This window comes from Pavona decussata, unplaced genomic scaffold, assembly GCF_977016875.1.
Source record: "Pavona decussata unplaced genomic scaffold, jaPavDecu1.1 SCAFFOLD_100, whole genome shotgun sequence".
NCBI classification, from domain to species: Eukaryota; Metazoa; Cnidaria; class Anthozoa; order Scleractinia; family Agariciidae; genus Pavona; species Pavona decussata.
In genome coordinates, this window is record NW_028145515.1 from 3,467,825 (window position 1) to 3,490,199 (window position 22,375).

General features: G+C 38.3%; 2 protein-coding genes across 2 annotated transcripts; both read right to left on the bottom strand.

The window, feature by feature from the left end:
• Positions 1-7,529: 7,529 nt before the first annotated feature.
• LOC146472378 (neuronal pentraxin-1-like) lies at positions 7,530-19,030 on the bottom strand. The gene is made up of 5 exons (XM_085119769.1): positions 18,888-19,030; positions 13,527-13,732; positions 10,587-10,689; positions 9,588-9,801; positions 7,530-8,377 (listed from the first exon to the last, which is right to left on the bottom strand). The coding sequence occupies exons 3-5, from the start codon at positions 10,678-10,680 to the stop codon at positions 7,972-7,974; spliced, it is 714 nt and encodes a 237-aa protein (XP_084975895.1). The 5' UTR covers positions 10,681-10,689; positions 13,527-13,732; positions 18,888-19,030; the 3' UTR covers positions 7,530-7,971.
• Positions 19,031-21,109: 2,079 nt separating this feature from the next.
• Positions 21,110-22,138, bottom strand: LOC146472379 (uncharacterized). Its single transcript, XM_085119547.1, has one exon. It carries the CDS (start codon positions 22,136-22,138, stop codon positions 21,110-21,112), a length of 1,029 nt encoding a protein of 342 aa, XP_084975673.1.
• Between the last annotated feature and the right edge of the window lie 237 nt (positions 22,139-22,375).

The window sequence follows — 22,375 nt, forward strand, 5'->3', positions numbered from 1 at the left end:
CCCCAGAATTAAAAAAAAACACTGTTTTAAAAGCTCTTAATATATACATTTTATTGTACTGACAGAGCTTCTGTTTCCGACACAAATCAAATAGATTGTATGCTGGACTGACGGTCAGCCACCTTTTGCAACCAATCATCTGCTTCGACAACGTCAACAATGTCATTGAACCAAAAAAAAATCATATAAGGTGAGGAACAGAAAACGCCAACTGGGCAAAAGAATGTTAGCACTGACCAAAGAGTGTTTGATCCTGCCGGGAAATTTAAGTAGCTTGGATCAATAAACGAATTGGTCAGCGGCTAAAAAAAAAACATGGCAGACAGTGAATTTGTCACAACGTGATGGACTTATCTCGTTGCATGACAGCTTTAATGAAACTCTTCCAGCATTTTTATTACAATCAATTTGCGGTAAGAAATGTTCAATCTTGCTTCGTGAGGAAAGTTCAAAGCGGTAGTTATCTCATTTCTTGGTTTGGCACATGTTCGATGGAAATATGGCCGTGATATCATAGTCGAAGGTCACAACTTTCACCTCACACTCGTGAAAGAGAAACTGGATTGCGGCCAAATATTCTGACAAATTTTCACAGACGATGGATGGAACCTTCCACTGATATGTAGAAGAGCCTTGTGAGGAATCTGGTTGTTTCTTTGCCGCGTAATATTAGATCCGCAACTGACTTTAGTATGTTCAAATCCCTGGTGAAACGCCACTTCAAGCGCTTCTGTACGAAATCCCACTAATAATAGTATGTCTCTATGTATTTTATTAGTGTGCTATTTTGTATTGATTTTCTGTTATTTGTTTATTTCCTATTTAACCAGGACTCTCTTTAAACTAGCTATGCTAAACCAGATTTCCTGTATAAATAAATAATAATAATAATAATAATAATAATAATAATAATAATAATAATAATAATAATAATAATAATAATAATAATAATAATAAAAAGAAAGTCGACTCGCCCGACGGTATATCGCCCGAACTCACGTCGGGCCAAATCGCATGTTGCGATAAGTGCTCAAAGTCGATAAACTTTGTTCCTTCGGATTTATTGCCGTAATTTAAACTTATCGTTGAAATTCATCATACTATAAACGTGAAGGGTCATCGTTTATAACTAGCGAATTAGGAGGTTTTGAATCATCGATCTGTATTCTCCAGAACTAACAGCCGCAAGTCTTGACTAGTAAAATTCGGCACGATCTCGCCAGTGAGTTTCAAGCACAGCTCGGTGGGGAAAAGGTTTAAATTTCATATTTCTTACTTACATGCCAAGAGAACTTGACGGAAGAGTTATCAGCGAAATCTAATTTTTAGATAAAAATTGAACGTGCGGTTCTTATGGAGAGTAGCTCTTAAAGTGTTGTTTGACTTTGAAATTCGAGTCTTTTTTCTCCCTTAATTAGTGACAAGCTGTAGAATACACTGTAAATAGATAATAGTTTAAGGTATTTTAAAAAAAAAAATAGCTAGCATAAGTTGTACATTCTGACTGTGAAGTGTCAGTGTGCAAGATGGCGGTATTTTACTTTCGCTGTAACTAAAATAAAGAAGTAAGATGTTGATGTATAAGTGATGTGGGTATATAACTTATGTGAGTATTTGTGTATGTAATCGCATGAGGCCAAGAAGAATTGAGGATTAATTTTCACTCGTATTTTTAAAGTTTGCACGACGAGGGCAATTTGCGGAAACTTTGAAAATACGAGTAAAACTTAATCCTTAATTCCACGAGGACTCATTGCGATTACGTGTTTATAACAACGAGCAAGGGCAAAATTTTCTTAAAGCTATCCAGACACTTCGTACTGAACAGACACTCATCCGGAGGCAAAACGAACAATTCACCTAGCTGTTCCTTTGCGTAGAAAACATACAAAACGAGAAACGTTGATTGTTATATATATGTAATTTTAAAAGAGAGAATTAATCTTTAATTCATTGGCAAACTAACAACAATTAAACCAAATGATAAACATCAATAATTTTGATTCACCTGTGTTGCGGTTTTTGTTAATTAACACTTTAAGTTTTAGTCCTAATTTTCCGTTTCTCGTTCGATGTTAATTGTATCCAACACGATCTTTTTACGCTGAACAATGTTTGCACCATATGCAAATTCTCTCTGTAAATTCAGTCTTATATGACATCTACTACATTTTCATGTTATTGAACTTTACACAAGCATATTCGACTTGGTAAGTTGTACCTATCATAAAGCCGAGGGAAATAGACATCGGTTTGTTCTCGGGTCATTCGTTTTGATTTTCTTCATCTGGGAATGCGATGCATAGATGAATTGACGCCGCGTTCGATAAAATAATTGACTTCTCGAATTGAGTTGTATTTGTGTGAATTGTCCCAGCTTTGTCTTCCTTGAATTTGCATTTCCGCTCCGCATTTAACGCAAGTATGATAGGATCGAAAACTTGAAAAAGCAGCGTAAACGTCTAAGAGTGAAAACGATATTTCGGAAAGATTTACCTCTTCAGATCGTTGCCGAAATTCGAAGTCTTGTTGAATCTTTGCAACGAATTGTTAAAGGGGAAGTATCATGGGGTTTTTGATATCTTTTGTTAAAAATGATGAAATAAGACCTTCAATCACCTGCCAAATAATTCTAGAATGACGAGAGGAACGAAATCAATTCAATTCTTGAAAGAAACAACTTGTGATCTGTTCTAGCGCATTTTGAAAACAAATATGCGAGAACTTGAAAAACATCAACCTAATATTTTTCAAGTTTCAATCCAAACCGGCCTATTCTGTCTGTCCAGAGGTACTAATCGACAGTTTTATTGCACTGGGGTGATAATTTTTACAAACTTGACAATTATTTTGTTGTTTCTACTGACAGTCGAACATTTTTGGGTCTTGAAATGACAGCAAATTTTCGTGATTCTTCCCCTTTAATAGTCATTTATGGCTGGAAACTGATCGCGTGTATTGACGTCATGGATTCACGATCGTATAAAAGCGAGGCAATGCATTGGTGAGTAGCAAAATTTGCAATTGTAAACAGACTGGATCAATTGTAAGAGTCTGTTTTTGAGACCTTATTCAATATTGCACTGCTTGGCTGTTAGTCATTTATTTACTTCGCTGTTTATATCTACCTAGCCGACAGATTAATTCAACCATCACCGGCTGCGCCCTATTAATCTTGTTCCGTCTGCTTTATTTGTGTAGTCAGTTCTTCACAGAACTGTTGTTATCTGTCGAGCAAACTGCTTTACTTGGGTAGTCAGTTCTTCAGTTGGCTGTTGTTATGTGTCGAACAGAATATTAACCTGAATTTGCGCTATGAACACTAACTTCGGTTATGCTTTAGCTTGTTGAGCTGCATATTCTGCTTGCACTTACTAATATCGCAGTAACCAATTCTGCTCTACTAATGGGTAGTCAGCTTTCTTTTCAGTGAGCTGTTGTTATCTGTCGAGCAGGATATTGATTTATACAATGAACTGTGTAAAGCTCGCGTTTTGATTGGTCTAGAGGAGTGTGTGATTAGAGTATAGACGCACGATTGACGTCATCGAGTGGTGTGACCGGCGCACGTGATCAGAGTCTAGAGTCCAGCCAGAGCGACTGGTCAACAAAGTTTTGCAAACTGTTTCTGCGAGTCAGAGCGGACAAACACAGGCAAATTTTCTCAGGAAAGGAAAACTGTTCAATAAAAAATTGGACAAAGACCGTTGAGAGTGACCTCAACCAGGATAGGAAAGCTAGAACTTTGTTGTGACGTGAAAAGTAAGCAAATATTTGTCGAAATATGTCGCCGATAGAAATCCGGTAACGGCGAGTAATCGATTACAGATCGCAGTGAAGCGACATACATGCTGTAATATTTTGAGGGCAGGATTTCCTTCTGGAATAAAGGTTAGTTTCGAAAATATTGTTAGTGAAATTCTTTCGGATTATACTCTAATTTAGAAGATCACAATTGCATGTGTGTAGTAGTCCGCGTTTGCTGGAAAGTTTTTGACTCAGCTCAGGCAACGCGATGCTCGCTCACGAAATGTGTTGAAATGTCTTGGTTATTGTATAAAACAAATAGATTCCATTTTGCCGTGGGTCTGTACTCTGATAACGCACAGAGGACGTTAAAACGTGGTGAGAACATCAGTCACGCTACTCGCCTGCGGCTCGTAGCGTACTTCTTTGTTCTCACCACGTTTTGACGTCATCTGTGCGTTATCAGAGTACAGACGCACGGCAAAATGGAATCTATTTGTTAAGTAGCTAACCGTAATAATATGATTTGGCTTTGAAGAAACCGACTCTTTCGAGTACAAATGTAGTGCACAGTAACACTGCTTTGTTGTCCCAATTCTTTATAACTCTTTGTAAGAGGAATACCAACCTCGCACTACATTTACAGCTTATCAATTATTCCCTTTTTTTTCCATTTTAGGGACGTCCGAGTGCAACGCGCGGAGACGATCTCATGCTTTGCATCATCGATTGTATCTCTCTTCGTTCCTTTTCTTTATTTTGTGGCAGAATGACTCTAAATTCTTTTTAATGTGATCTTTTAATTACAAAGTCCAAAAAACCCAGAGTCTGCTATTAAAAGATAGTTTAGACGGTGTTTAACAAACCCACCGGTTCTAAGCTGTTTTCAATTTTGGCAACAATTATATCTAAACATTGGCTGCTGCTGACGGTAGCAAGAAGGCTTGCATCCCAGACTAGAAAACTATTTATCTACTTAAAATAAAACAATTATAAACAGATTTGGAGGCCCACTGATGGCCCGAAAGCCAAGGCCTAAGTTAGACTTTGTTTAAATAACTGGCCCACAGTGTCTAGCGCAGCTCGTGCAACAATAAATATTATCACATTTTATAGTAAAAAATACATGCCCTATACTCTGTGGCGAGATTATTCTTTTGCTTTTGGTAGGAATTGTTTGCGTTTGTGCTGCGATTCCATATTCTTTCAAAATACTAAATCGTCCCAGTTCGGCTTATTTAGATTGGCTCATATTTAGTCTGTGCCCTTGAATATGTGTTCGAGCAAACGAACCATGTCCTCTAAAGAACACTACAAAAAGCGTAAGAAGCTTGCTAATATGCTAACTGGTTGCCGGTAAAATGGGAGCATTTCTCGCGCGTTCGATCTGCACAAAGCACAATGTGTGGGATTATGTTTCTCTCTGCGGGAACTCCTCTGAGCAGAGAGAAAAAGAACATTCCGACCATACGTTATAACACGCAAAGGTGCAAAACAGTTTCTCTTGTTGCAGTTAATGATAAGCTATGAGTGATGTCAAATCACTGTAAGTTCATTAGCACCTTAATTTCAATTCGCAATTGACTAAAAGCTAACTTACCTCGTTTCAAGCAGATTCTCTAAGGACCCAAAAAGGCAAATGATTTCCTAGTTGAATGAGCACTTAGGATATGTGGAAGCTATGGTGGTGAATATGATGATAGGTAGCTATACCATTGGTTAATATTGATGAGCACCTAATTCTACAATTGATCATTAGCATTGTAAACACGCCACTGGTAAATTAAATGTTGATTTATTCATGTCATCTATTTACATGAATATCGTAAATTCGTTCTGTGTATGGGTACCCGAAAAAAGTGAGCACTATTTTTGCTACTGCAGGGAAAACTACTTCTCATGTTGCTTAAACCGCGAAGCAAAAGAAGAATATGCAGTTACGTATACTAAAACTCAACTTGATCTAAATCTTAAATTACCAAGTTTATTGTCAATGCACCTGATATCTTTGAATATTGATTACACAGTAGCATCAAAGTGTGTAGCTTACATCTAAATGAAAGAATATTCAGTGGTGCAAACGAATGCACGTATTTACGAAACGGCTAAGTGAAGCTTGGAACCAACATAATGACTATCCGTTTTCGTGTTAACTGGAAAGTGGCGGCGCTAATGACAAATACACTTGTATTTCATGTTCTTGAAGGGTAAAAAGTGCAATTGATAAATGAGTAGGGGACATGAAAAGAGTGGGTTGTGAATTTGCTAAAGTGTTACTCTGTAATGATTGTTGATGAGCACCTGAGTCCACAGTTCATCACTGACATTGTAAACACGTCGTTGGTGAAGTAAACGATTAATTTTGAATAATTGACTTATTCACAAGAATTTTGTAAAATCGTTCAGTCTATGTTTTACCGAAAATGTTGAGCACAGCTAATATATTTTGTGTAGTTACCACAAGGAGACCCTTTCCTATTTCAGAATTGTCTGGAAGTTTCCAGAAGCACGTGGAATTGAAGCTGTTCAAGTTCCTTTCTTACTTTCCTTCTAGAACTGATTCGTCCCGTACATTACAGACTAACGCGACACGATAAACACCAACTTAAAAGGGTAAAGGACTTAATTTCTTTGTTGTTGTTAAAAGCAAGCCAAATTGTAGCCAAGTTAAAAGTCAGAAGTTTTCTGTGTTAAAGATTGTTCTGCTAATGATTCGAAGACAATATCAAAGGTAATTATTTTTTCGCTGTTTACCTAATTCACGTTTTCCAATCGCATATATTTTAGGCACATGTATCATCCTCGCTTTCAACATTGATGTTTAATTTCTCATAAACATTAACTCAGATAATAATGTAGATCAATGTGAGTACACTTTAATAGCGCTTTCTTTTACATTGTTAACTCCTGTTTGTAAGAACTCTGTAATTTTGCCTTTCTATTGTCAGCGAGTGTGGGAATAAATTTTACCAGTAGCGTAATCTTAACATTATTTGGACACCTTTCTTAGTTCTCACGGTGTTGAACCTAAATTACTTTTTTGAGGGCGACTATCCTTAAGAACCTCATATTCAATTTTTATCTTTCGCTGATATCTCTTCCATTAACTTCTGTTGGCAAGAAGGTAACAAATATGAAACACCGCGAACGGGGAAATGTAATTTTCTTTATTAAAAAATAAGATTTGGTTTTTCTAACTTTTCGCTCCCAAGGCTGTGCTCGAAACCCGTTGGCGAGCTCGTGAATTTCGTAAGACTTGCAGCTGTTAGTTCTGGAGAATTCAGAGCATTCAAATACTCCTAATTCGCTAGTTATAAACGATGAACCTTTACGTTTATAATGTGATGAATTGGAAACATAGGCTTTAATTACGGTAATAAATCTGAGGGTACAAAGTATATCTACTTAGAGAACTTATCGCAACATGCGATTTAGCCCAAATTCAAAGGAATAAATTGCATATTAAGTGCCTCGTACTCGCAGGCTCTTCTACATATCAATGGAAAGTTTCATCCATCGTCCATCGGAAAATTTGTTGAAACATTCAGCCGCAATCCACAAGTGAGAGGTGAAATTTGTGAAATTCGATGGACACGGCCATATTTCCATCGGCCATGTCATCTACAGATGTTAGCAACAAACAAAGAAATGAGATAACTATCGCTTTAAAATTTCTCCTCGGAACTATTTGAAATTTCATCATTTCTTACCAAATTGGAAGAGTTTCATTAAAGCTGTCATGTAACAAGATCTCTGACACGTTGAAGAAACGTGACGCACTCAATGCTTTTAACTTTTATTTCAATCCTTACACCTGCGTTCTTGGTACGATTACATTAATCATAACTTTATTATTTTGGTGCCCTCTTAATCTAACCCACTATTTGTAATGTAACGTTTATTCATAGTTCGTACTGGCCATCAGCTTTGAACGCAGTTTGCTTGTCACAGATCCCTCACTCCATTCAAGAACGACAAATCAATATCAAGAATCAATAAATCTTTATTTAAACACGGTAAAATCCATCAGGAGTATAAAAATTAGAAATAACCTAACTATCCTAAACAAAATTCAAAACCTGACGACAACTAATCTAACTAAAACCTGTTTTTCATGAATGCCGTGTGTAACATTAAAAATGAATATTAACTAATCTTTTAAATTGACTAAGAGATTCAGCTTCTCTCACATGACAGGGTAGGCTGTTCCAGAGAACTGCTCCGCTAATAACAAAGAGATGGGACGATGACCTCCGTGCTTCCTTTAATGTTGTGTTTGAAGTCGGACCACTTAAGCACGTCACCTTCCCCATGTAAGCAGTACTGAAACATTTCAAAGACTGTGGTTACTGGGAGTACGCAGGACCACAGATTGAGGTTGGTGAGGAGGCCCTGGAAGGACTGAGAACTGTCAAACGTGTCGACGTCCCCACAGTTGCTGCCCGAAGGAAGATCTTGCTCTTGCCCAATAATCGGTATTCCTTTCCCTTTGATGGTGTATCCCGTTTGGAGACCTGTATTGTTGTAAAACAACAATCCATCTTGGTATAACTGATGAAGCCCATCACTGTTTCTCCAAGTAAAACAGAGATGATGCAAGTTGCCATCATTTGCTGCCACATGTGTGTCCCTGTCGCAGTTAAAACAAAAACAAACAAACAAACAAACAGAACAAAACATGTAGATAGTTACATTGGTGTGTCAACAAAAAGATAATAATTTACTTCGGCAAATAATTGTATTATATAATACAACTTAGAAAACCATGAAATTAGAATTATTTCAAGAATGTTTAGTGCTGGGAAAGAAAATGATGCACATACAAAATAAATAAGACGCATGTTCCAGCAGTAATACTTTTTTACGGTTTGTGTTTTTATCATTAGGGCTTGAAGGATCAAACTTAACTGCTGCAACTTCGGGAAAGCAATCCCGACAAAGAAAGAGACTAGACTTGCTATTATTTGTGAGCGTTAGTGCGCTACACGTACACACAACTGTTAATACAATGACATCATACTTTGACAAGGGCTTTATAGATAGGCTGTTGCGGCTGTGCGGATTGTAGAGAGGGAAGGAAGGATCAGGTGCGCGTGTTAACTGTTTTTATCTCCTCTCTTTCTGAATGCTTGGAAAAGGCTACTAGATGTAAATCTAAACAGACTGCACACTGAACCACCAGTAACAAACACAGAGGAAACAATTCAGTTCAGATCAGTTGAGTTTGCGTTCCAGAAAGCAGTGAATTCTTATGGAAAATGACTAATCTTGCAAAATAATTCAGCCTGATAAGTCAAAAAATAATTATCCTAAAATTAGTTAAGAAACTTCAAAGGAATTCACGCATGTTGATCTTCCTATACAATAGATACTAGGTGATATGAGTTCCCTGTCGAGTCTACAATTTTTTTTTCTTAGGGAGCGCGAGGGAGAGCTAGTGGAAGTAAGGCCTCTATCTCTGTGCCGGAAGCTACTTGACTAAAAATAGAAATGAAGGACTGTGAAAAAATCAACTCGTAGTGCAATGCATGTAGTTATTTTAGCCGTCTCCTCCATATACTTTACATAATTAATGTTGGTCTCTTAATTTATGCAGCAGCTTCTAACAGTAACCTCAGTTCCTGCACTTTGTTTAGTTCTTATAAATTTTGTATTCGTCCTGAAGCTCTTTTAGTTTGTACAGCTGCCTTGTGTAAAATTAACATTGAAACACATTCTAAATCACCACTTGTGTTGTCACATCAAAAGTCGCTCTGTTATACCCCGATTATTGATAAATTTTAGTGTAGCGTCTTTAATCTATTTCGCGTCTTTATAATTATTTTACTATACTAGCCCACCTTTCTTTGTTGTTGATGCTTAGAGTTAATGACCCATAGTTGTAAATCAGCAGTTCGTTTCCAGATCCTGCAGTACAGTAACTGAACGGCGATCCCGGTTGTTCATCAGTTGATTTCATCCAAAAACATAAGGTGAATTCAGTCAGGTCGGGTACGTCCTTAGTCACGGTGGTGTAATCTGTTGTCCCTTTTATCGGGAACTGCAAGGAGTAATCTGCACCGAAACAAAATAAGAACAACAACAAAACACCGTTACTTCAACCACAGGGAGTCCACAAAAGTTGTGAAAAAAAATTGATTAATAAATTATCGACTTACGTTGTTCGTTTCTTGTGGTTTTCTATAGTGTTCATTTGCACACAATTTACGCGACAGCACTAATGTCGTGAACTGAGTTGTACGCGAGCTGATCTGAGCTCTGCAGACTATACTATATATAAATATTGACAAGGGAGGCAACTTTTTCGCGAAACAATTTGAACACACTCAGCAAAAAAGCTTTTTAATTTCGACTTGTTCGCCTCTTTGCAACCAAATTCGTATCAAAGGAAAGCTGGATAATTTGAGAAGACACTTACCACTCAGAATCCCAAGAAGAAACAATTTTGAGCCAACATTTTTGCTCCCTTTTCGTAGTTTTGCTCTGTTTAGTTTTTCGCAACAGCTGCGGCCGGTTACCTTGGCGCAGACGTCACAGATTTACGCGCCATCACGAGCGAAATGTCGCCTCTTCCTACCTTTCAAAGATGTTTTTGCGCGACAGCTATGAACAGTAACCTCTCCCTGTTATTTCCGGCCTCGCGCAATTTGTGACTAAACAAATGCTGCTGCTGACCCAGGTACATGGTTTGCGCCCGGCTGATGTACAAAATGAACACCAGTGGTAGAGACAATAATAATAATAATAATAATAATAATAATAATAATAATAATAATAATAATAATAATAATAATTAATAATAACGATAAAAGATCAGCACAAAGAAGCAAATCCCTAACCTTGTTCCAAGTAAACATTGCCACATCGTTGTCCCACACCGCCACATCCGGTGCAGATGAGGCCAATGAAAACATAAGCAATTAACAGTGACATGCTTCACTCCTGTAGATAGAACATTACAAAGGAAAATGGAGGTCAACAACTTGCTCTTAATTTCTCAAATAGTTGCGCGAAATGCCTCAAATAGTTACTCAAATTTCTCAAAGAGTTGATCAAAATTTCTCAAGAAGTTACTCAAAACTTCTTAAATAGTTGCTCAATTAATTACTCAAAACTTCTCAAATTATGTCACATCATACCCAAAGATAAAATGTGAGCCCAGAACTCCTAAGGAAGACTTTTAAAGAAGATGTGTGAGTTTAGAGATATTTTACAACCAAAACTGTCCTTAGCGTTCAACGCAAGACTTGTAATTATTGGCACTAAAACTTGCTAAAGTTGTTTACAATGACAAGAAGTTGCACAGAAACTAAAAAGTTGTTCCAAATACGAAAAGTTGCCAAAGGTTACAGAGCACTTATGGGCAGCCTGATAATGGATACGCTATGGCAAATAGCAGCGCTAAGGATAACTTCTTGAAATAAAATGAAGCTGTATTAAACAGAGATTTCTATTTTTGAGATGGTCAATGTTTGCAGCATTCTTTTCTTTAAGCCAAAAAGTGGACCTTTTCAATCAAGATTTCAAAACGAAGGAATGCTTTGTTTTCCTCGACTGAAACTTTATATTTTTGTCAAATCTTCATGTGGTAAAAATCTACAACACTATCCATGAATGATGTATTATTCAGTAAGTGACACAGGCATACTTGGAAAAAAATCCGAGTGCTCCTATCAAGAGTCGAACCTAAGACCTTCTGATTACTAGTTCGGATGCACTACCACTGAGCTACAGGAGACTCGTGGGAGCTAAGGCCATTAAACTAGGTTCATGGGACAAACATCCTGCATACTGTTAGGATTGGAATGTCATGTGTGGCATATGCGCAATGGAATAAATGTGATGGAATATTTTAAGCCTAGTGAAAAAATGAATGATGTATTATTCAGTAAGCGACACAGGCATACTCGAAAAAATCCATGTAGTTGAAAGGTGAGGAAAAATTATTCTCCTATATTGATACTGGTTTAGTTAATACGTTAAAAAAAATTGCAAAACAGGCCTAGCCTTCTCTTGTAATATCCATACTATTTAAGAAAGTGAGGAAGAGGGGAGGGGGCGCTTATTTGCTATATTGGCCTTGGATGGGGCAGGTGTGGGGGGGGGGGGGGGGGCGTTGGAAGGGTATTATTCGAGGAAATGAGGTATTTGTAATTTTATATATATAATCACATGAAGAGAATGGAGTTATCTATATAACGAAAATGTGTATCAGTGACACCTTTTTACTGAATCACATTTCACAAGTATACATCTAAGGAACAACTGAAATCTCCTTTGCCATTGTTTAAAAATTGACCTTGAGCATGGATAATAATATTTAGTAAGTTGGACGCTTGGCCATCCTCTAGGAGACCCAACACGGCTGCCTTACAGATCCTTTTAATCTTTGAAAACACAAACTTCGCCATAAAATCTCTTCCTTCGATGATTTCGTCTTCAAATCTTATTTTAGTGTGTACAACCTAAATATTATATATGTGCTGTTTCAATTACTTCTTCAGTATCTCGTTTCATTGTTTTGGTGAGTTAATTGTTCAAATGCAACATCACACTCAGGACCACTATTCAAATCTCCTAACCTACTAAAATTTAAGGACGTTGTTAACATCGACCTTCTCCCTTTTGTTTATCAACGGTCTCATTAAAAGACCAATTCTTCCATCTTTTCTATCCATTCACTGATTCAACACACCAGTGCGATTCAAGTATGTTAAGGCTTGGCTTAGGCAGACCAAAAAAAAAAAAAGCAATTGCAACTCTACAGAAATTAATTGAAAAACCACCAACCTTGGTAGTGAACAGAAGTTGATGACCGTAATTAACTCATTTCTTACTTCAAAACTTGAAATTATATATCACATGACTTCTTTATAATTGTTTTCTTTGCCCAAAGAGAATATTGGAAAATGGGCCACCGAGTTTATATATAATGAATATAAATTGAAACGTTTCTCTTATTGTATGGTTAAGGAATTGTATAACAACAAAAGTCACGTGCATTATTAATCTTCCTAATAACGTTGCATTAAAACGAAAACCGATTCCATTCAGGGCATATTTAGTGACATTGTGGTAGAAGCTACAAACATATATGCTGATCTTTTAGTCGCAATGAACTATTCTTTGCCTATCTGACAAGATCTTTTGACTCCTGCCGCTCTCGAAACGCTTAGAGAGAAACCACGCTGATGTCCACTCTCTTGGTTTCTCCGAGAATCTCTGCATTCACTGCTGTTATACTTTGTAATGATTAACTGACCATCCACACCCCAAAACATTAATGAATAGTTTCGGTGCAATACTTTTCGGCTGCTATTGATACAATTTAAAAAGTTGGTTTGGAATTTTTTAAATTTTCACTTGAAGATAAACCACATTAGGGGGTGTTGTTCTTCCACCAGCTGTTGGGAGGCTCACTAAGCTAAGCAGAGAGGTAACGGGAATCTTCGTAGGTCTTCTTTGTTCACAAGATACTTCTTCTTCTGTCATCTATTCTAAAACTGTTCTATTGACATCAATTCTACAAGTATCCGTCAAATCACGCCCTACTTTATAGTGTACTAAAAACATGTTTACGATTGTATCTCAACCAAGGCCAGGTGGTCCTTACCGGAAATAAGAATTGGTTTTGCCAAAATACACCAACAGGAAAGAATAATACAACTGTGACCCTGCATAATCTTGACGAGATCAACGCTCTTCCCCGGCTCAGACGCCTGAGCGAGAATACAAGAGATTACTGACAATTCATCCGCCAGTTACTTAAAAGCGCTTACCTTTCTGGGCGGTAGTCAATTTTCTTTCTCAGTGTTTTTCTTCAGATCGGGCTCCAACGTAGCTCTTCTGCTCCAACTCTCCTCACAACTTATCCGCTTTTACCCACTTCCTGATCTATGTGCTTCTTGCACGCACAAGTGGTCAAAATTATGGTGCATCACAATGTTATCTTTTAATGGATCAGTGGAAAAAGGCTAACCAGTGACTGATGGATCAGAAAAACAAGTCTTATTATGTAAAATTCATAGATGGTATCGATCGTATTCATCTGATATAGAAAATTACCCTGACGTGAGGCAACTTTAATAAATAAATAAACACGAGTTTTACACGTGTAAACGAAAATAACAAGAAACTGACCATGTACAATTTTACAAAAGAACGCATCAAAGGGACACACGCAACCACAATATCTTACAACAAGAACTAATGTCCGCGCCCTGGGCATATGAAAAAAATTGCAGGATAAAGCTTACTAGGGTCTTACTAGTACACGACCGAAACAATAGGCCTTATCACGGTTTTTGACGCCATTTTGACTGGTAGGCAAACACGTCTTGAAATAACAGTGTCTTTAAATGGAAATCCGATGTCAAATAATTTTAATAAAACATCGCTTCTTCATCGCCTCTCCTAAAGGTCCTGCCGTATGATAAGCCACTTATCAGTTTTTAAATCACTAAAGTGTCATATTTCCATCGTATCTATATAATCAATCAAATGAAATAAATTACATGCACGAGAACGGGATGAAAAGCAAGGTCACCAAAGCGGCACGTTTATTTTCTGTTCACAACCAACTTTTCTGTCAAACTATTTTCTCCTACAACAAGCGAATAAAAAAAATTCCTCTAATTTACAATTGTGCTTACTGAACATTTGCACTGAACTGGTTACATATAAAATGTCATATATATAAAACAATAAATCATATATCATAAATGGACCACCGACGGAATTTAAATTCAAACACGTGCAGGACTATCTTAATCACTGTTTTTACAGTATTTGCAGCTGTTGCTCAAGTTGGGCCGTACACTATACTATACATTATGCGTTTACTTTCCACCACAAAAATGCGCCAGCTTAATGCTATATTTCTCTGACAAAAATGCACAGTACACCCCGAGAAGCTCGGATAATGCTGTTTGTATATCTGTTTATTTATACCTCATCCAGTAGCGTGTTTTCATTGTAATTACAGCAACGTACAATGAAATAACACTAACATCGTCTCCAATACAGCAACTCGTCTCAGTTTAGTAATTATCCCGTTCATATTCATTACGAGGCGAGGTTGGGGACTACTGATAATTTGAAAACTATGAGGCTTATTTGATCAAGAAAAAATATTTCGTACATATCAAAATTCGGGCCATTTTTATGTTTAAATTTGTCATTGAAAATGTCCTCATATTTAAAACAATTTTAGTGAAATAAAGACTTTAACTTTAAAATTCAAACATTATTCATTTAGGATGCCGAAAATGAAAGAAATCGTTCAATCATTTCTGCCAAAAAGCGTATTGTAGAAAGTACCGTCTCGCCTTCTTGCAGACAAATAAAACTTTTGGAGACACTTGTTTAGTTCCTACAGTGTCATGTCTTCAATTTTTCTTTGAAATTCGTCTTGTTGTTGAAACCATGCTGAAAAATATAAGATGTTTCATTGTATTCATTGTTATTTTAGTGCTCGGCAGTTTTCGTAAGCAAGCGATTGTATTTTCATTTTTTGCCTTAAGCCGCGGCAACACGAGCGATTTTTTGCTCGTGCAGGTGATGCACTTTTTTCAAATTTTGTCGCGTCGCTGGCGCAAGATGAAAATCACACGTGTAGCCACCCTCGAACTGGCGACAGACAGGTTGAAAAATTGCAAGAAAAAAAAAAAGAATTGATATTTTCAGGACAAAATCGCAGAGATAGTCGCCCGCATAGCCACCCTGCAACTAAGCCTTGAAATTACGTCTTCGTCATACGCAATAGCTAGCGAAATGCCTCGAATGTAATTTCCGTCAGAAGTTGATGTTGAAGCTTTTCGACGATACGATACGGATACAGTAAATACATACAGTAAAATACGCTAACCGAATTAATTTTATACGAAAAAGGAGCTAAATTACATCACACACGCGACAACGCGAGAATCAAAGAAAGAGAAACGTTAACAAATCACGTCTTATTTCGTAAGAAACATTACCGTCAGCCGTTAACTTCCGATCGCAGTGTTCAACGATCCCGTCCAAGAGTGGTGTTCAGGTGACGCTTAATCTTCCTGACTTCGTCCCTCACTCTAACACTTCGTAACTCCTACCTGAACCTGCACGACTGTGATTAACAAAATAAATTATGTTTATATATTCATTGAAAATGTAATACGCAAAGACTTTTTAAACTAGATCTAACAGAACCCGATCGAAGAAAGCCGAGAAGAGCGGAGAGACTTCATGTCAGTTCAAGTTTAATTCAAAATTAAAGATTCCTCTCTGTCAGGCTTCGATGAACATCGACGCATGCAAGGGCGATAATTAACAATGAGCAATGCGTCCCAGTTTATGCCTTATAACTCTACGCGGTTTTAGTAATAGACTTTCACGTTTGTCTCAAATCGAAACAAGGTACACACATTTAAAATCAGAGAAAACTAATTGCTTCATTCGGAATATTTACGGTTTTTGAAAGGGCTGTAAATAGCATGAGGCAAGACGAAGCAAACGTAATTTCTAAATCAGCAGATTTTAAGATTGTGTTCTGACAGCTAAACGCCCAAAAGGTGAGCGAATACAGGGAAAATGCAAATCCTTCAAGAGAGAAATTTGTTCAATACTAAATATGAGTGTAGTTCATGAAAACTGGTTCTTCAAATGTAGCTGGAATTGCGAGAATTTTATAAAGAAGTTTAAATGGTGAGCTCGCAGAAATCCAAACCGGCTCAGCTCTGTTAAAGTCGAACTTTCCGTCGTCATACATCTGAGGCAATAGCCATAAGTTTTGGTTAGTCAAAAATGGTGGGAGGCCTGCATAACTCGTACCCCATGTTCGCCTCTATTTCTTTCCGTCATTCGGGACCAATTCAGCATCTTGTGTACATTTATTGCGAGTATACTTTGAACTGAGATATCATGGAAACGATAAGCAAACTCAAATGGAATTGGGCTGGTCATGTAGCCATAACCGTTGGACAATCCGCGCTTTACGTTCTAGACGCCCCTTGGACACACAAGGAACCGAGGAAGACCAAGGACCAGATGGAGGGACGACTTAGATAGATTCCTAAAGCAATGGCACCGTGTCGCGCGAAACCTGGTCCAGTGGAGGTCAATCGAGAAGGCCTACGTCCAACGACGGACATTTAGCGGCTGAAACTACTACTACTACTACTACTACTACTACTACTACTACTACTACTACTACTACTACTACTACTACTACTACTACTACTACTACTACTACTACTACTACTACTTTGAACTGGAGGATTTGAATAGAGCCCTGTAGTGAGCTCGTGTCGTTCTGAGTTTCAAATTAGGAGTTCAAACGTCATTTCTTTATGTGAATTATGAATTCCGTGGCTTTCCGGCTTTCTCTTTATTTTCAATTCGCCCTCCCGTTCGGTTTGTTTTGCGATTACTGATGTTCCTTATCCCGCAAGAAATATGGCGTTGCCATTTCCGGCAACTGATGAAATCAACTAGAGAGGTTAACTTCGGTCGTGTCTTTTCGTATAATGACATATTCAAAACACAGTCGGCAGACTCAGGCGTACAGAAGAAGAATTACGGAAAACCGTGATTGATCTCCAACAACCGGCAAACAAAGTGGAGCTGCAAGGCCATGACAAAACACAGCCGTAACCTAAACAGACTTCGGCCGGCCTTCATTTATTTGTTGCATAGCTCTACAACAGGCTAAGACGTTAAAGAAAACGAAAGAAAGGCGGAAAGGGTCAAAGACACATAGAAGCACAACATCTTACAACGAGAACTAATGTCCTGGCACGGCATTTCAAAAATTACACGATAAAGCTTACTTGCACACGGCCCAAACAATGATTGAGAAGCCTTTCATTAAATAGATCTCAACAAGAAAGGCTGTAAGAAATATCACACTTTTAAGTGATTCAAACTAAACCTTCAATAGATGAAATGGCCTAAGTGGTATAAGAACCAAAGACACAAAACAAACAGAGGTAAGAATGATTGAATGGCGCTCCTCCACCACGTACACCCCAAAGTCGTAGAAACCGAGGGAGCGGGAAGGAACTGCTGTAATACTTGTTTCAAAGCCGGATGAGCGAGTGTACATAATTTGTTTAAATACTTATAACTATTAAGCAATGTCACTGAACGAAGAAGTGCCAAAAGAGGTTTTCCGAGCATCTAGATTTCGATATTGTCTGTAGGAGCATGCATGACTCCAGATCCTCTAGAGACTAGCGACTTGGGTTCTAGGGGCAACGCTTGACGCGCCTCTCCTGAAATTCCTGCCGCATGATAAGCCTTTTATCAGCCTGATACATCAAAACTTATAAGCATTTTGACTTCCCTTAACTCACTAACGTATTTTTGTTTTCATCGTATCTAAGTAATCAATTAAATGAAATAAATTACATGCACGAGAACGGGATAACTTTGGTGTTAAAGCGGCACGTTTATTTTCTATTTATAACCAGCTTTTCTTGCAAACTATTTTCTCCTACAACGAGCGAAGAAAAAAAAATTCCTCTAGTTTGCAATTGTGCTTACTGAACATTTGCACTGAACTGGTTACATATAAAATGTCATATATATAAAACAATAAATCATATATCATAAATGGACGACAGATTGAATTTATATTCAAACACGTGCAGGACTATGCTCGGATAATGCTTTTTGTATATCTGTTTTTTTTATAACTCATTTGGTTGCATGTTTTCATTGTAATTACAGCAACGTAAAATGAAATAACACTAACATCGTCTCCAATACATCAACTCGTCTCCAGTTTAGTAATTATCCCGTTTATATTTTGATTCTTACGAGGCTATGTTGGGGACTACTAATAACTACTGAAAACTATGAGGCTTATTTCATCAAGAAAAAAAATTCGTACATATCAAAATTCGGGCAATTTTTATGTTTAAATTTGTCGTAGAAAATGTCCTCATATCTACCTGGGTATCTAAAAAATTTTTACTATAATAAAAACTTTAACTTTAAAATTCAAACACCCTTCATTTAGGATGCCGAAAATGAAAGAAATCGTTCAATCGTTTCTGCTAAAAAGCGCGAGTCCGAACAATTTTGCAGACGTACCAATAATTAAACAGGTTCGGTCCACGTTAATACATCACGTCTTCTTATTTCAAAAGAAACATTACCGTCAGCCGTTTGCTTCCGATAGCAGTTTTTCACGATCCCGTCCAACAGTCTTGTTCAGGGGACGCTTAATCTTCCTCACATACCCAGGATTAATGCTCAAATATCCTCGTCTCTACTTCTAACACTTCGTAACTCCTATCTGAACCCACACGACTGTGATTAACAAAATAAGTTATGTTTATATTCATTGAAAACGAAATACGCAAACACTTTTTAAACTAGATCCAAAAGAACCCGATCGAAGAAAGCCGAGAAGAGCGGAGAGACTTCATGTCAGTTCAAGTTTAATTCAAAGTCAAGTATTCCTCTCTGTCAGGCTTCGATGAACATCGACGCATCGGCAAGGGGGATAATTCACAATGAGCAATGCGTCCTAGTTGATGCCTTTTAACTCCACGTGGTTTTAGTAATAGACTTCTCAAATCGAAACAATGTACACACATTTGAAATCAGAGGAAACTAATCGCTTCATTCGGAATATTTACGGTTTTTCGTAGGGCCATAAACAGCATGAGCAAGTTCTTCGTCTTGGCAAGACGAAGAACTTGCCTCGTCTAGCTCTATCCCGAAATTATAATTAACAATTATTCACCGAAGTGGAGGTGAATTGTGATGGATATAATATCCGCAACTTTCACCGACACTGAGGTGAATAATTGTTTTAGTATATACTACACAAGCTAAATAACTAGTGGACCAATATACCGCCAAATGGTTTGAAATTTTAAAATCTCGCGTGTCACGCGGTAAATGATTTCCTATTGTAGAAAGTACCGTCTCGCTTTCTTGCAGACAAATAAAACTTTTGGAGACACTTGTTTAGTTCCAACAGTGTCATTTCTTCAATTTTTCTGTGAAATTCGTCTTGTTGTTGTAACCATGCTGAAAAATATTATAATTTTAGTGCTCGGCAGTTTTCGTAAGCAAGCGATTGTATTTTCATTTTTCGCCTTAAGCCGCGGCTGCACGAGCGATTGTTTGCTCGTGCAGGTGATGCGATTTTTTTTGAAGTTTGTCGCGTCGCCAGCGCGAGATGAAAGTCGCACGTGTAGCCACTCTTGAACTGGCGACGCGACAGGTTGAAACATCGCAAGAAAAAAGTCGCCAGAATTGAAATTTTCGGGACAAGATCGCAGAGATAGTCACCCACGTAGCCACCCTGCAACTAAGCCTTGAAATTGCGTCTTCGTCATACGCAATAGCTAGCGAAATGCCTCCAATGTAATTTCCGTCAGAAGTTGATGTTGAAGCTTTACGACGATACGAAACAACGACAAATACAGTAAATACATACAGTATTAACTGAACTTATACGAAAAATAAGCTAAATTACATCACGCACGCGACAACGAGAGAATCAAAGAAAGAGAAAATAATGAATAAATTTGCATAGCGCGGTAACAGCTTGTGAGACAAAGTCAAAACTTAAGAAGCTGTATGTCTTATTTTACTAGAAAAAGAGAGATCGATAAATTGGCTAAAGGACGAATGAGTGACCAAAGTTATAGAAAAACTAATGCCAACCATGGAAGTCCAAACGTTGTACGGTTTGTCCTTTTCTTAGTTTTGTCACAGGCCACCAAAGCGTGATATAAGAGTTTGTATGGCGTTAAAATTAAATCGAAAACTAGAAAACAATATTCCAACAAAAACGCACAAAAAATGTAATTACGTCTGAAAAAGCCTACCCCGTGTGTTTTGCTGTGTTTTCAAGGCTTCTCAGTGCTTCCAAACGCCGTTTTGAGCGGTTTATCTCTCAGCGACTGGTCCACCTGCATCACTGTATTACGAAACTTCAACAGCAAACTTTCTCTATAAAATTGTTGATATACTTACAATTCTGTAAGGCGTAATCCCACTTAAGACAGGTTATTGTTCCTTTGTAAAAGTCGCGAACACCGGCGCTGTTTGCAATAACAGGATTCTTTCTCTCTCTCTTCGTTCGATCTTTTTGATCACGCTAGTCCCCAAGCGAGCTATAATATGATTGGCTAAATATGATAAAAATGGCGGGAATCTCGCGTGACAGGTCTTATCGCACGCTAAGAAAAACAATAATAAAAAAAGGCTAAAATTACAAACAGCTGTCAACGAAGTGCAGAACACTCGGCCCCAGTGCGGAAATTAGGGCCCTAATTGAGCAGCGATCAAATTAGCACGAAGTTTAACTCAACTAAATCTTATAAAAAGTTCAGCGTTCTCGAGTAATATAGTCTTTATATTATTGTTCATTTCCACTAAGTTCTTGCTTCGTCGCAATAACGCATAATTTGTGGATGGGGCGGTCATACTCGCCATTCTGGGTCCTAATGCGCGCCTTCCTGACCAATCCATCCTTGCCAGGGTAGGTGTCGACGATCAGTGCCATCTCCCACTGAGACCTCTTACAGTTTGGATTAAGCTCGAGGACTAAATCGCCGATTTCGACATTCTTTTTCATCTTAAACCACTTGTTCCGCGGCAGCAGTGTTGGCGCAAAATACTTCATCCAGCAAGCCCAAAATTCGCCAACTTTGTTTTGAACACTCCTCAGTAAATGTCTTGGATTAACTCTGGATTCTTGCTCTGGCTGAGAAGGAGGGTTGTGTTGTCCGATCAGGATGTCGTTCGGCGTAATGGGTGATTCTTCCGAGACGTCATCAGAGCTTGGGTAGAGGGGTCGGCTGTTAACCATGTAGGCAGTTTCAGCTAGGAATGTCCTCCCCTGCTCTTCAGTGAACGCCTGGTTCTTGCACACGCTGTTCAGGGCTTGTCTGACGGACTTGATTAGAGACTCGACAACCCCGCTCTGGTGGCTTGCATGCGGGGTGTTCCACTGCCACTCGAAATTACAGGAAAATTCCTCTGAAAGGGTGCTTTGTATGTTGGGGATGTCCCAGTTTTGCATCACTTCTCCCAGGTATTCATGTGCTCTTATGACGTTTGAGCCACAGTCAGACCAGAAGACGTTTGGATGGCCGCGCAGACACGCAAATCGACGAAACGCCATTAAGAAGGCTTTCGATGACTTGTCAGTTACGAGATCCAAGTGAACTGCTCTGGTGGTTGTGCATGTGAAGATCACAACTTGAGCTTCCTGGAGAGTGCTCAATCTGATCTGCAATGGTCCGAACATATCCATAGCGGTGTTCGAAAATGGGGGAAAACCGGCCGCCACTCGCAAACTTGGCAGCTGACCCATTAACTGATCGAGGGGCTTTTTGCGCAGTTTCCGGCAGACAACACACTTGCTTACAATGGCTTTAGCCATTTTTCTAAGCCCAATAATCCAATAAGTTTGTCTTGTTTCGTGCATCAGGCTCTTGTAGCCGCAGTGTCCTCGTTTCCCGTGCAGGTGATGCAAGAGGAGAATCGCTATTCTATGACCTCTGGGCAGAACGACAGGGTTTCTCATGTCTTTTGGCAGGATCCTGGCATTCTCAAGGTGGCCATGAGCTCTAATCAACCCTTCATCGTCTGTTTTGGCGATCAATGTCTCATCAAGATG

What these genes read in the sequence shown, in the direction of transcription:
- LOC146472379 (XM_085119547.1), bottom strand. Translation starts at nt 22,138, where the DNA reads ATGGCTAAAGCCATTGTAAGCAAGTGTGTTGTCTGCCGGAAACTGCGC.
- LOC146472378 (XM_085119769.1), bottom strand. Translation starts at nt 10,680, where the DNA reads ATGTCACTGTTAATTGCTTATGTTTTCATTGGCCTCATCTGCACCGGA. An exon ending in CAATGTTTACTTGGAACAAG is followed by an intron (nt 9,802 to 10,586) that starts GTTAGGGATTTG and finishes GTTTCGGTGCAG; the next exon opens with ATTACTCCTTGCAGTTCCCG. An exon ending in AGCATCAACAACAAAGAAAG is followed by an intron (nt 8,378 to 9,587) that starts GTGGGCTAGTAT and finishes TAACTGCGACAG; the next exon opens with GGACACACATGTGGCAGCAA.